The sequence below is a fragment of the Perna viridis genome, chromosome 13, assembly GCF_037379345.1.
Source record: "Perna viridis isolate PV_CMFRI_1.1 ecotype Kerala chromosome 13, ASM3737934v1, whole genome shotgun sequence".
Lineage (NCBI taxonomy): Eukaryota > Metazoa > Mollusca > Bivalvia > Mytilida > Mytilidae > Perna > Perna viridis.
Genome location: NC_142457.1, coordinates 17,441,173 through 17,456,708, shown reverse-complemented (window position 1 = coordinate 17,456,708; position 15,536 = coordinate 17,441,173). Strand labels below are relative to the sequence as shown.

At 33.5% G+C, this 15,536-nt stretch overlaps 1 protein-coding gene across 1 annotated transcript in view; it reads left to right on the top strand.

Moving 5' to 3' along the window:
* The window catches only part of LOC148599784 (zinc metalloproteinase nas-13-like), a 33,488-nt gene that overhangs the window by 1,736 nt on the left and 16,216 nt on the right, over positions 1-15,536 (top strand). The window contains exons 2-10 of the mRNA XM_088558680.1: positions 2,086-2,149; positions 4,334-4,433; positions 4,946-5,040; positions 7,223-7,343; positions 8,112-8,178; positions 10,568-10,771; positions 11,322-11,448; positions 13,035-13,223; positions 13,708-13,896. Coding sequence (XP_088414806.1) covers positions 2,086-2,149; positions 4,334-4,433; positions 4,946-5,040; positions 7,223-7,343; positions 8,112-8,178; positions 10,568-10,771; positions 11,322-11,448; positions 13,035-13,223; positions 13,708-13,896 — 1,156 coding nt within the window. The remainder of the gene's footprint in view (positions 1-2,085; positions 2,150-4,333; positions 4,434-4,945; positions 5,041-7,222; positions 7,344-8,111; positions 8,179-10,567; positions 10,772-11,321; positions 11,449-13,034; positions 13,224-13,707; positions 13,897-15,536) is intronic.

Sequence of the window (15,536 nt, the reverse complement as noted above, 5' to 3'; positions counted from 1 at the left end):
GACTATCAAAGAAAATTACCAATAGATGATGAAAATTAAGAATTTCAGCCTTTTTATTGTATACTTTTATATTGTAAGGCAGTTTACCCAGTATTATGCCAATATGTACATGTATTGTATACTTTTCTCTGTCGTTTAATTTTTAACTGTCTGATCAATTAAATTGTAATTGTATGTAAATGTCCTATATGCTGTGTTAAGGGCATTTGATTGGAGTATAACCTTTTTCATTCTATTCTACACATATATGAAGATACTTACATATAATATGTGCTGACAAATATATATCACATGACATTGACGCATGCCCAGACGTGTTGGTCTTCTTGTGTTAATTATTTTATATAGGTTACAGACCACCAATTCAACCAATGAGCATTTGGAACGTACGCAAAAATAGTCCTACGCAGAAATTACCCCTGTTCCTCATAGTGCTGTGAAAAAAGTTCTCATCTTATTTAAAAAATTTAAACAGTTTCTGAAAGGAAAAACATTTCTGTACATTTTATAGGTGCATTTTGCTTCTTGTGATGTGAAGCCTAATCTCCATAATGATTTTTAAATATACCGCTATCTTGTGAAAACACTGGGATTTCCCATGCTATTTATAGACCCTTCACTTCCGGTGACCAGTACTGCACTGCAAGTCTGCTAACCCCACATGCCATTCTGAGGATTGTGAGCTGACATATGTAGAATCATGCTGATATATAGTCCTCTGCAGGTTAAAGTTAAGGTAAAGTCCAGAGAAGCCATTGAATATTGTGAAATTAGCATAGAAGCCTATGGGAAGTGGAATTAGTGGTTCTTAGCCTATATGTCATTGTTTATTTTTTGAATTGTTTGGTATTTTTTTTAATTGCTGAATTGTCTTTTATGTTACGTTAAACTGAAACTAGTCTTTATTTACGTAGAATGTTCGTGTAATCAAAGATTTTTGTAGTTGACGAAAAATCCTTGGTGTAATCAGCCCATATCGGATGAACATTCAATTGGTCATTTCCCAGTTCCGTCATTGGTCCGGACTTAGGTCATTTCAAAAGACAATTTGTTTCCTGAAGACTATATAAATAAATAAATAACTACAATGTATGTTTCGGACAATATGACAAGATAGTATCACTTGTATGATAACTAACTGGTCACACTTTTGCTCACTCTTGACTCATAAACCATCTATTTACTGGAAGTCGTAAACGAGAAAGCCACAAATATTTGGAACTTTGTGACGAGGACGTGTGCTTTTGTGAATGTAATGCGTCCTAAATTGCAACTTTTGTTTTATTTTAATCAATTTGTTGAAAACGAAAACATCAAATGCAAAAACAAAAACAAAAACAAAAACAAAAACAAAAACAAAAACAAAAACAAAACAAAACAAACAAACAAGAAACTTATAAGAAAGTGAAATCTAATAATTTGTTCCCTTCACAATTTAGAACAGATTACTTTTTGACAAAAATAAGCGGTTCCATTTTTACACATTTTTTGCCGCTCCTTATCAAAATGAATAGCATTCATTTGTATTAAATTGTGTATTTTGTTTGAGAACAAAACTAACCTTGCAGACGTCCAATCTTTTTGTAATCTCACTAACAAAAACATATTTGGAGTGGCCTTATAAATATTAGTATATCATTTTACCGGCAAATATGATTTTTTTTCGGGGAGTACATATTTAATAAAATTCATGTACATGTATATATGTTATCAAAAGAGTCGGTCCCTTTTTCCAAATGAAGACCTTATTGCTAAACAAATGAATTTGAACTGGTCACATTGCTCGTTTACTTCATGCTCTTGGCACATTCCACGGGCAATGACATGTTTATCCTTGGCGAAACCATGGACAAGTACGGGGATTCGCCTAAATGTGGTACATGTAAATATTGCTGCTGATATATCGGCCTCGTTACAGGGTTTATCATTGATAAGACCACGGACTAACTCCCAAAACACACTTGAATGGAATTGCGCTATAGGTCGAGCTACGTGCTTTAATTGTAACTTCTTCACATACAGGCAAGTATGCATATAGAGGAATTCATAGTACATTATTCTACGTATATATCATTCTCGTTACAGGGTTTATACAATGGACAAGAGGAACTTAGTATGGACGAAGCCATTGCTGCGGCCGCTAACTCTAGTAAGTGCATTTGTTGTAATAAATACAATGTATGTGGCCGTTTTTTTTATAATTCATGTACATGGGACTAATCATGCAGATCAAAAATTATTATTTTGATACATGTATACATGTAATTATACCCATGTCCCCCATGTAGTGAATATTATTGCGAATATTATTATATTATAAAAAACACCAATGAATTAATAGCGTAATTCCTGAAACTCGATAAATGAAGTTTGAACTTGACTGTCTGAAGTTTTACATTTGCAATAGACTTTGGGCCTTTTGTGCTCACTGTAGGATATATGTGGAGCATGCTCAATATACACTTCCGCGAGGAAAATTCCTTTGTTCTACCCTGTCCATGAAGCTACCTCGCGGAAATATGATTAAGAAGCAGTTTTTATATATATTCTGACAGAAGGTGATTCATGCATGTCGAAAACCCACCAAATTCAGTTTTTAAATTATTTCTTGTTAAGAGACCGGTATAGATCACATAAACAATCTAAGATTTTCATTTTTGGGTTGCGTTTCTGAGTTAAAATTTATACATGAATTTATACATGAAATTAGCATTTTGCAAGAGTTATCGAACTACATGTAGGAACTTACGCGAATACATATATATATACATGTACAACCCGATGAGATTAGTTTCGGATAAATACATGTATTTTCTTTTTATATATTTTATGTGAAGGTGAATTAATGTGTACTTGCAAAGTACTAGTAAACACATTTTATTCACCCCAGGCTTGAAATAATAGTGTATTTTTTAACTCATGCGACCATCAATTAATTGACAAAATCTCTATATGGGCACTCGAGAAGTATTTGATACAAATAGGGGTGGTTTTTATTTTGAAATTTAAAAAAATTATATAAAATTGCTCTTGAAACAAATCCAACATAAGTGTCTATAACAAATCCAGGGTTTTTTAATAAAAGGAAAATGATCATTCATATTTTTCTGAATGTACACCAGTCACCTGTTTATACATGTAATTATTGCGACATTTTAAATGCCTACACAATTTAAGAATTATGAACATTATCCTGAAATGAAACAAGTTCGATATAGGCTTTGGGCATTGTCTTTTAATGATTCGCAGAGAGATAATACATGTAATAACATGCCAGTGTTGAGATAATACATGTAATAACATGCCAGTGTTACATAAAGTGACATTTTACTACGTGTTAAAAGAAAATAATGTTCCCAATAAAGCCTCGGTTGAATTTGTGATCTATGGTGTGTTTCTAAAATGAAATTACATAAGTACCGTATCTATCAATGTAGGAAGTATGTTTTAATTGCTTTAAATAGTCAATTAGTTATTTTAAGTGCTAAATTTCTCGCTACTTGAAATTAAAATTATCAACACTTTAACGTCATTACACCCTGTGGCTTGTTCAGGGTAATTTAATGAGCAATGAATAATGTGGCAATGTTCAGTATATTGTTCTCTCAACACGCCACGTGTTTGTCCAATACTACAGTTACAATGATCTTCCATCCATGTACTTACATGTACAAGGGGGTTTAACCTGAACCAAGAATTCCATCGAGGCAAAGGTGCTGAAGTTGACCCCAAGAATACGATTCTGACTAATATGAACATGTATAAGTGACGCATAAAAAGAAAATAATCAGGGGAAGTGTGAAGTCTAGACTTGTTATAACACCCATAAATTTCTAAATGAATGGACTTGTAGTATATATAGTTGTTGTTGATTCAATGGTCAAAGATAGTTATGTATGAGTTTTCCTAATGTCGTTTGAATTTAAAAAAAATACAACTCTGAATAATGGAATCTATAAGCATGCGCATAATACTCTTCCGTGAGATATGGCTTGAGTAGAACAGAAGAAAGTTTTCCTCTTGAAGTTGTCCCTTGACTATCCTATAGTTGAATTATAATCTATGAAGTATAACATTGATGTACTTACATGTGCATGCTCAGGGCTCTCAAACACTACATGTACATGCAGACCAAATACAGGCTTCAATGTAATTGTAAATTCACATTTTCGAAACGGACTTGCTGCAATCTTTGGTGGTTATGAACGCCCAGGCACACGGTTTTATCATCCATTTAGTACATGCATTTTGAAGACATTTAATATCATAGGAAGTAATTGAATCTATTAATGTTTCGAAATTTTATAAACATTTATTTGTTGATCGATTTTAGGCGAAGAATTTAGCTTCTTTTACGACAACGGAAATCTAAGCGTTAAAGTAGAGTATGATATTGTCTATAGCCTCGAAGGATATAGAGAGGAACAAGAACTGTATGTATTTATCTGATAAACGATATTCTGCACCTGATTTTGTTTGTGCCCACCTTTGATTAATGTTACAACGTAAAAAGCAGCATTAAACAAAACAAACAAACACACAAAAGACAATAACAAAAACAAAAGCAAAAACAGAAACGGTAATGCTAAAGTTCTATTTTCAGTGTAACATCATTGGTCCAACAGTGGCCTACGTTCATTACGATTGTTATAATTGTAAAATAATTTTCACTGTCTCGTATCATAAAATTATATTTTTTTTAAATACATAAAATAATTAGAAAACAATATTTCTTTAATATAGGTAACCCATTTAAAAACATTTCGAAACCATATAATTTTTATTATTAAATTGATATCACTGTATTTGATGAAAGCTTATTCGGGTTCAATGTATGACGAGTAAAATATAAAATCATACAGACTTAGTTTAATTACATACATGTAAATAGTAGTGATATGTACGTTAAATTTCAATAGTTACATGTGTATAATATTTCGACCAGGAATGCTTCCGGAATTATGAAAAGGAATGCTCTCAGAAATACCGGAAAAAGATGGACCTCAAAAACTATTCCCTATCAGATTTCAGGATATTTCTGTAAGTAATGAAATAAATTATTTATTTATACATGTACATGTAACTCACTTGGTTATGACTTTTTAAGTATCAATCGCTGTAAGAATCAGGCAGTGGGTGAAACATGGTGAGAAAAAAAATTGAAAGATTAATTTGACTGTTTGCATCATCAGAATGAAGGGAAAAGAAAGATTTTCCCTATCATTTTGGTGGACCGAGTTGTAATTTCATTGAAATGCACTGAAAATTTGCATATCAAGGGCAGATAACTCTGTCAAAAACCTCATCTTTCTAACATTGTATTGAAAATTTTTTTAGCAAATCCAGTGATGCAGCGATCAAATAATGGTCTTCCTAAATACATGTTGTATAGAAAAGCATCCTTGCGTGATATTATATTCTCAGATCGGTGTTTTTTTTTTACATGCATGCTTCTGATTTTTCACTCTTTGCCTGATTCTTACAAAAACCTGCACTGAAATGTAATATTTTTTTTACAATAGGTTGGCCTTTTTATTCTGATGTGGATCTGGCTATTGAAATGCACGTTAATCTTACTATTTTAACTGTTGATGAAAAGAACGGAAAAAGTTCCCCGAGTAAATGTTTTTTTTTTCCAATCCACTTACGCCATATTGTTACGTACATTTGTAACTTTAATCATCAATGATACCTTCATGCACCTCCATATACCTAAAAGAACCAAACCACGAGATTTTAAGATGCACTCCGGCTAAGAAGCATGCAAAATGCGATTCATATTTGGAAAGCATATATATTTTTATTTTTGATATTTTTTTAAAAATATTTTAGTAAACAAAAATTACCATGACTGTGGTTTTTTATATAACCATTGTTCTTTGGAGGAAACAATTTCATGTATAATATAATTTACTGTAGAATTCAACATTAAGGGAGATAACTTTGTAAATGGCACTAAAATACAATAGAAACTGCTGGATTTTCAATGTTGATTGTCTCCTAAGAGCAGATAGATTTGAATGAATTATACAATCATTCTATAGACCTATAAAACAATTTCAAAGCAAAAATAAATGTGCAAGCTTTATTGGGTGAATCACATTTTACAGAATTTGCAAGATTATTACAAGGACTACTACTTAACTCTTGTCATGTGCCATATTCATATACAATCTGTATGAGTTTCAATCTAATAAAACTTAGAACTACCAATTGTACCATTCAGTCACTGTACGTAGGATCTAACAATACGCCATACTACTTTCTGTTCTGATAATCTTTCTGATCAGCCAATCAACTTTCATCTTATTTTCAAGATTTTGAAAGCATTATTCAAAGAAAAAACCCAGGGATTCTGAAAAAGTCATCTGAAAAAAAGTTCGATCCTACATGACTGAATGGAACAATTGATAGGTCTAATTTTTACTGCAATACTGCAACAACTGTATGAAAAACAAAGTATTATTAAGGAGGTAGACCTAGTCCAATTTATTGGAACGTTTATATTCTGCATTTTACATCAAACTCATGGTTGCAAGCATCAAAGTAACTAGGATTGATTTTATTCAGTTTCAAATAAAACCTTGATAGGCTGTGGTGAAATTGAACATGATACAAGCATACAGTATCACTGATTTCATGAGTTATGTCCCTTACCCTAGGTCTCCCTCCTGAAATCATTTTGTTGCTATATTTGAACAATTCTGTGCGTTCTTTTACATTTATTGCCTATTAGAAAATGCTTATTTAATTATTTAGAAGGAAGTAGAAGAAAATCTTGTTATAACAAAAAAATCAATAAATAACAGGCGAACATTTCAGAGAGACAGTGAGTAGTTCAAACATGGAAACAAAAGGATTTTTATGTTATTTCAGGACTAAAGCAAATCCTGGTTCAAAAAGAAGGGCCTGTGATTTTTTTTCGTCATCTGCCAACTACAGGGACTAGCTTCCACTATCAAATATACAACTCGACTAGTATATAAACACGATACTAGTTGGACTGCATTATTGATAGTGGGGACAAGCCCCTGTACACCAACAGACAGACGTTTCAATTTTAGGAACATGTAAAATCTTCCTATCAATATTACAGTATTGGCATTAAGTTTGGTCCTACGATTAGAGAACTTTTTTTTATTTATTGAGGAAACCAAGTCTTTGTTTATAAAAAAAAATTCTTGTAGTTCTTCGGTTCTCATCTTATTTTGTCTCACACCAGCACAATATCATCGAAGTCAGATAACAGCTGCCATGAATGATTACCATAGTTACACGTGCCTAAGATTTCGCCCAGCGACATCTAGAGACCGGAACAAAATTCGGATACAAGATGGTGGCGGGTATGATTATTGTCAACAATCAGTTCAGCTTGCTTTTTCCAATATAACTGGAAAATAAAGTTTTTTTTATAACTGCCATGCACATGAATCCATTGGAACTATACTCTGACATTTCCTCTACACTGAAAACTAACCTTGGATGCAAAAACGAGAATTTCTTCTTGAAAAATTTGGCGGGATTGTAGTCATTCGCGATTTAAAGTAGTTCTATTCACCAGGTGGCGCTAAAATTACTAGAAATAAAGAACAATTATAATTCAAGAATTTTGACGCGAATCCAGGAGCTAAGAAAAATAAATTAATAAATGGTGGTAAACAATTCAGCCAGCAAACTACAATTTTAGAATCGGATTGGTCCATAATTCCGGACAGATTTTTCCGCCTTGTTTCTTCCGAGGTTTTTTTTTGTGTAACAAGGAGCTCTGATTGATACATGAATGTCCAATTTCTTATACACGTATTTGTAGTTGAATTTACAGGTACATGTAAAAATGTTTTCCCAATGGTTTTGTACCTCCACTAAATTTAATTTTATCGATTTAAATTTATTGATTTTATTTTTTTTTCAGGGAAAAATATGCTATTAATACATTTAGGTTAGAATGTTGTACAATTCACGTGCACAAATTTAACGATCGAAATGAAAAGAGGGCTATTATAGTTTTATCTAAATAAGCATACACTATGATCTAGACTAAGTTTTGATACTATTCGTAATTACGTGATTAATTGAATGATTATTGTGCTTATTTATTCTCTAAAATATAGATGTTCATCCTACGTTGGAATGCAGGGAGGAACACAAATTGTTACATTAGCCAATGGGTGTAGAATTGTAAGTACTTATATGTACATGTACATGCATATTGATTAATATGGTACAGTAATAGAGACAGGGGCTGGTCCAAGCTGTCCGGTTAGGGTGAACGTAAGTACAGCCTTTAAACGTCTGGGAGCCACTCAAGCAACTTTTTTTGGGTACATGTAACTCTTTAAGGAATGTACAAGTCTTGGGAGTTTTTGCCAGAAATTGGTTTCAAATGAATACAATGCGTCTGGATAGTCACGCCGGTACTCTAGACAAAATAATATCGGCACAACGGCAATTTTGCATCGGATTTCATAAAAGGTTTGCCCTTTTCAAAGGTCGCCAAGTCTGGTAAATGAGTTGGTTGTATACAATGCTATCCAAATCTTTGTCTAAAAAAGATCTGTTTGTCAAAACTTACAAATAATTGTAAAACAGTTTTCTGTACAAACATCTGTAACTGAGGTATTACTACATATAATCAGTTACGGACTGTCAACAGTTTCTGTATTGTTAAAAGAAGATCTGGAATTGCAGTGTTAACTGAGCACTTAAGTTTATAAAATTAGCAATACAAAATTTGCAATACAAAATTAAACTTATTCAGTAACAGTCCACATGAAATTCTGGTATATGCTGTATATATTTTTTTCTCAAAAGCGCAACAACTAAATGAAAGACTAAAACTTGTTATGTGATCAGTATTAGTGTAACTGTTTCTGAACCAGAAATAACATTCGGTGGTTTTTTGACATGCATGAATCACCTCCTGTCTGATTTTTATAAAGACTGCTACTAAGTACATATTAAATGAAGCTGGTTGACAACCTGCTGATGAAATGGATTGCAGTTATTAAATGCAATTATGAAAATTGTCGTATTTCACTGGGTTTAACAATCATAGGAATTAGTCATGATATCGGGCAAGCTTTTTTTTTTCAAAATTAAAGTATGAGCCTTTATATGAATCAGACATAATTCACTTTCATTTATAATTCAGAAACAGTTAAGCACCAAATAAACGAGTATTAGTTTGTCATTTAGTTGTTGTATTTTACGAGATAAAAAATATATAGATTGTGTGTAAAATCGGCCCTTAGCAGAAGTTATCGTTCTTGATTTGGTTTGAATTTGTTGATTTTATTGGGAGATGATTCACCATGTATGGCTATCCAAAAAATGCAGCAACACACGGAAAGAACTAACTTAACGTAAAAATATAGCATGTACCGACCAAAAAAGTTATAATTTTTTCGTCGAGTTTTCTTCACCATGAATTACCTCTTAGGCAGCGTCTGAATTTTATATGGATTTGTACTTAATCGTTTAGGATTTCAGTTTATCTGTCGTGTCTTATGATAATAAGCTTGAATAAGAAGAAGTCATTTGCTAAATTAACTTTGAAAATGTTTTTGTTCGAAAAAAATAGTTTTGAATGTTTAGGGGAGGTACCGGGTATTTGATTTTCTTAATCGTACATACTGCATCGTTGAAGTTGCAAGTTGGAGTATTTTTGCCCAATGAACTCAGTTCTTCAATAGTTTGTAATTGAGTTAGATGTTTGTTTTCCATTTTAAAGGACTGGGTGAAGCAATCTCCTGCACAACCGGTCTATTTGCTATTCCAAAGCCTTACACCTCTGCCACACTATATATTAAACCCCTACCCTTTTTGCAAATTTGAACGGTTTACAGCAAACGGCTTCGCAGATTTGTAATGAAAAGTGCTCATACATGTACGCTGTGAATTAAGCTAGCGGAGTGATACATAGTAAACCAGGAAGCGGTTATATATCTGCGGAGGATATGGCATGTGGGTGTATGCGGTATTTAGGGACCAGTGGAAGGCAAACTCCGGGTGAGGGATTTTTTACCGTTTATTGGCCAGTATACTGCTGCTTTGGTTATTCTTGTAATGCTCGACAGGATTGTTGTCTTATTGACACACGTTCTTCTCTGTAAAAATGAGTTAAGTAGCACACCAGATAAGAATCATGCAAAATGTGGTTCATGGTTGGAAAGCCTACATATTTTTATTTTTGATATTTTGTTTAACATCTTATAGTAAACAGAAATTAACATGTGGCTTTTCATGTAACCCTTACTCTTCGGAGATAAAAAAATATATAGAATGCACTGTAGAATTCAAAATTGAGAGAGATAACTCTGTAAATGACACTAAAATACAATAGAAACTGTTGGTTATCTCTTAAGAAGAGACAGATTGGAATGAATAATTATACATTTCATTACACAGACCTATAAAGCAATTTAATAACAAAAATAAAAAAAGTGCAGCTTTTTTGGGTGTATTACAAAATTTGCATGATTCTTACAAAGACTGCTATTTAAATACAAAAATGCAACAGTTAGTTCGAATTTTTTAAACCAAGACTTAAAATCAACATATTTTTCAGAAAAGCATCATTATGCATGAGCTGGGTCACGCGGTAGGGTTCCACCATGAGCAAACAAGGCCGGACAGAGACCAGTATATAAGCGTAAACCTCAACAATGTACCTCCAAATGTCAGATACAACTTTCAGAGGTACACTTGGAATGTCATCAACGCTTATGGCGTTCCATACGACTATTACAGTGTGATGCACTACTCAAGAACGGTAATATAGTCACTGTACTCTATTGTTTGAAGGAAGGGTGTGCAGTAAGAAATGTTGTATATTTGTCAAGTACAGCTCTGCTTAAAACCAGGCAGAAGCTTTTGATTAATTATTCATGCTTTTCTTAATCCCCATGCATTTTTATATTGGAAATTTGCATACATGTGTAGAAACTGTATTCGACAATAAGAGTTATTCAAGCTTTAGATCGAACCTTTTCGTTATTTTTCTGGAACTTCTAATACAACATGTAACTATCACGTGATATTTTGACGGTAAATAATTTATTGAACACTTTTGAATATCAAATTAATATATGTAAATCAAATCGCATAAAATACGGAAAAGGTGCAAATATGTAACCATCCACGGTCCATATTTAAGTGGGTGATCTAACGACTGAGGGTCTTGCGGGGTCGCATCGCCCTTTTATTGGAATCTTATATTAAACTCATGCAAAATTTTAGCACAAATGTGCAAAGAAATAACCTGAAACCCCTCCGAAACCCATTTTCAAAACTCCTGGATCCACCTCTGTATTTTTTTACAGGCCTTCTCCTACAACGGTCGGGATACTATTGTACCCAAGGATAGCAAGTATCTAAATGTCATTGGAAAAAGCAAAGGATTCAGTTTTGGAGACGTCAAATTATTAAACCTGATGTACAATTGTGCAGGTATTTGTAACTTTGAAAATGATGTGACTTTTTGTTGTGTAATTTTAATTAAATTACACTTGCTTTTAAGTAGCTGTCTTTTTAAGAACCATGCAAAATCTGAAAGATGTGATACACCCAATAAAAGGTTACATATTTTTATTTTGTAATTAAGTTGTTTTATGGGTCTATATCATGTAATGTGTAACTAATTATTCATTCAAATCTGTCTGCTCTTAGGAGATAATCAACACTGAAAATCCAATAGATTCTATTGCATTTGAGTGTCATTTACAGAGTTATCCCCCTTAATTTTGAAATCTACAGTGCATTCTATATATTTTTTATCTCCTAAGAACACGGGTTATATGAAAAAAAGAAAAAAAAAACTAATTTAATTTCTATTTACTATGGCAATTCCAACAAAATGTCAAAAATAAAAATATTTAGGCTTTTCACTCATGAATCACATTTTGCATGATTTGTAGCTGGAGTGCTACATAAATCTTGTCCGTACATAGTATTTTATGGTGGTACTGCAAACGGAAATGCAAGGAATCGAAACCATGCCATTTTAACTCCTATCGTAGCAACATAATGTCTCCTGTACTGTTAAACATGATTGGAATTAGTTGCCTTAAGGAGGTAGATCTAGGGTAAGAGAGATAACTCTTGACATCAGTGATACATGTATTTTTGTATCATATTCAATTTCACCATAGCCTATCAAGCTTTCATTTGAAACAGAATAAAATCAGTCGAAGTTACTTTGATGATTAATGTAAAATGCTGAATACAAACGTTCTAATGATTTGTAAGAGTTGCGTCCCTTACCAAAGGTCTACCTCTTATTGTATGAATCCGAATACGAAAACTTTATTTAGATTTGAGGTTGTCCTACTCAGCTAAATTGTGCGCTAATGTTAGCACTATAGATTTACTTACTATGAAGAATCACTCGGTTAACGAAAGTTATACTTTTATTTAGCCTAGTTGGCCGAGTGGTCTAGAGCGTTGTACTTAGTGCAAGTGGTGTTGCCATAGATGTCCTGGGTTTCGAATCCCTCTTAGGGAGCGACCAAATTTTGCATCGCAAATTTCCTATGATTTGTAAGAGTTGCGTCCCTTAGTAGAACAAAAGGAAAACTTGTCCTACCATATTTACTGCATGGTTTTGACTTGTGGAATATCTAGTATATTTTTAAATGAAAGTATATGCATGAGATGTCACAGTGACAATATCATGTAGGCTTACATGTGATAAATTATTCAAGATTATAAAGGTTTCAACATCCATAATTGTTCATAACATTACTACCTTTAACAAGTTCTTTGGTGACTAATATGCAGAGAAGCATTCTGGCACGTTCCAAACAATTCTTCGCATGAGCTAGACATTATTTTCATACAAAAAACGGAGTGCCCTTTCTTGCATGCAGTTTTCCATTTTTTAAAAATATTTTTATCAAAAAACTTCTTTGACTATAAACATAGACACATTTCAATATAAGTTGATTGGTCAAATTGAACTGATATTGAAATGTTGAAACTAACATTACTACCTTTACCCAGTTACAGAAAAATATTTGATCTACATTGTATTTCAGCAAGCTGCAGTTCCAAAACATGTTCAGGAAATGGGTTCCGTGGCAAGGACTGCAAGTGCTATTGCCCTGGAAATCCGGTGAAATTGTGTTCTGATGGCGGAGGCGGTGGTGGCGGTGGCGGTGGCGGGGGCGGAGGTGGTGGTGGTGGCGGAGGCGGTGGTGGAGGCGGCGGCGGCAATGGAAGTGGAAGTGAGTTTTTTTTTCTTTAGCGGGAAATGCGTCCTTGGTACATGAAGATAGTTATGATGTATTTAAATTATGTATGATGCGTGTCGTTATCAGAAACGTGACATTCCCAACGCATTCATAGAACTTTTGATTTCTAATATTACTTAATTGTGGAATTATTTGAAAAAATACCAGTATCATCTTTTTAAATTTACTTACAATTTGATTGTTCGCTAAAATTTTACGAATGACGGAATCTTTGTTGACATATGTCATTTTCGTTTGCATGCTTTAAGAAAAAGAGCAGCATGAGCATATGGTGGAACAGGCCAGGAAACAGTTCCAAACACCATTTGTGAACCCTTAGGGGATTTGTCTGTTTTTCTTATCTTTCTTTACAGTACTTCATCAATCATATATTACGTCCATTTGGTATATTACGCTGCTCTATTACACATCAATTTGGACCATGTCAAAATGTATACATGAGTGTTTATATTTCCAGCGTGCAAGGATAATCATAGTAACTGTAGATCTTGGGCCCAGAGTGGAGAATGTCAAAAGAACCCGAACTACATGTTGGTTAATTGCAAAAAGTCATGTAATAAATGTTCAGGAGGCGGGGGTGGTGGTGGCGGCGGTGGCGGCGGTGGTGGTGGTGGTGGCGGCGGCGGCGGCGGCGGCGGAAGTGGAGGTAAGGTCAAAGTTCATTTTTTCAATAAAACAGGAAATGGTACATGTTTGTGTATGTGTATCAGTTTAATCTCATGCACCGAGGGTATAGTCGCTATTTCAAAGCTTTATAAATGTGCCACTCTCAGTACTTAACCCAACCTCTGAGTCTATATATGCAAATTAGTATATTACACCGGAAACAGCTTTACAAGTGCTAATGCCCTGTGATTTTTATTCACATCAGGGCTTCCTTTCACAAAACACTCCTAAGACATAATTATGTACATTTAAAATTCTTAACAAACCAATGTGACTTAATTGCACATTTATAAATCTGACGCAAGCTTCGTGAAGCGATGCCCTGGTATAGCAGCTAGAGCCTACAAGCTAGAGGAGCGGTATGAGAGTGTCTTCGTCATTTTTAGAGTGTACATTAGACTTAGGCACACCCCACCCCCCCCCCCCCGATATGTTAAGATACATGTAGTTAATCAGACGATGGTAATACATGTAGGTCTGTGGTGGAGATTGGTATCAGTTATGATTGTAAATATCAAATGTCATAAATTACAAGGTCTATGTCGGTAAGCAAAGTAAAGGCTTAAAAATTAATGTTAAAACACCGATGACAGTACTTTATATAGACAGGTTTCCTCAGATCTTCTCTTCAATACATTAATGAATTATCATGTGATTCGGATTTAAACGAGCCTGTTATAAGTCATTGCTCGTTCCAAATTCTGAACTTTTCTTATCATTGCATTGGTGTCCAAGGATGTGTATGATAACAATATGGGATAGTTATCTGTCTGAGAGCTTCAGTGAAGGATACAAATACTTATACAAATTGGGTGTGAGAAATTGTACATGTACATCATATTCACTCATATTAATAATACAATGCTACATGTATAAATAAATTCTTAATTGTAGCTTGGAATCCGACTTGTATTGAACAATATCGGCCTCTTATAACTTTATTTTTTACGAGGGTCCCACACGCATGTTAACTTGAACGTAACTTGTTTGTGGGTCTGCGGACCTGTCTTAATTTAAACATATTTATTAAGTAATTTGCATATTTTAACATCAAACCAAATCAGTAGAATGAAACGGAAATTAGCAAATTAATCACAGGATTCAGAAACAAGACTTAAAGTCTTATATCAATCCGTCTCCTGAAATCATTAATAATTATATCATATACCATAGGAAGTAGTGCTCTAGTCCTTATAACGTGCATTTGGTGAGTTTGGTGCAAAGTGAAGAGGTTGATATTTAATGCTCTATGTATTTACTCTGGTCTTGACCTTTGCTCAAATTTTTACCAGTTTTATGCTCAATTAGATATCAAATGACAGCGCTTTAAGGTTCTACTAAAGAAAAAATCTTGAACATCACTAGCCAAACTATGTTCACTTTCAATTTCACCAATGAGTATATACAGTAACTTAGGTAAAATACTTTTAAGTAGCACTCCAATTAAGGATCATGCAAAATGTGATTCGTGGGTAAAAAGCCTACATATTTTTATTTTTGATATTTTGTTTTAAATGTCATAGTAAACAGAAATTAACATTTGGTTTTTCAAATAGCCCGTGCTCTTAGGAGATATAAAATATACAGAATACACTGTAGATTTCAAAATGAAGGGAGATA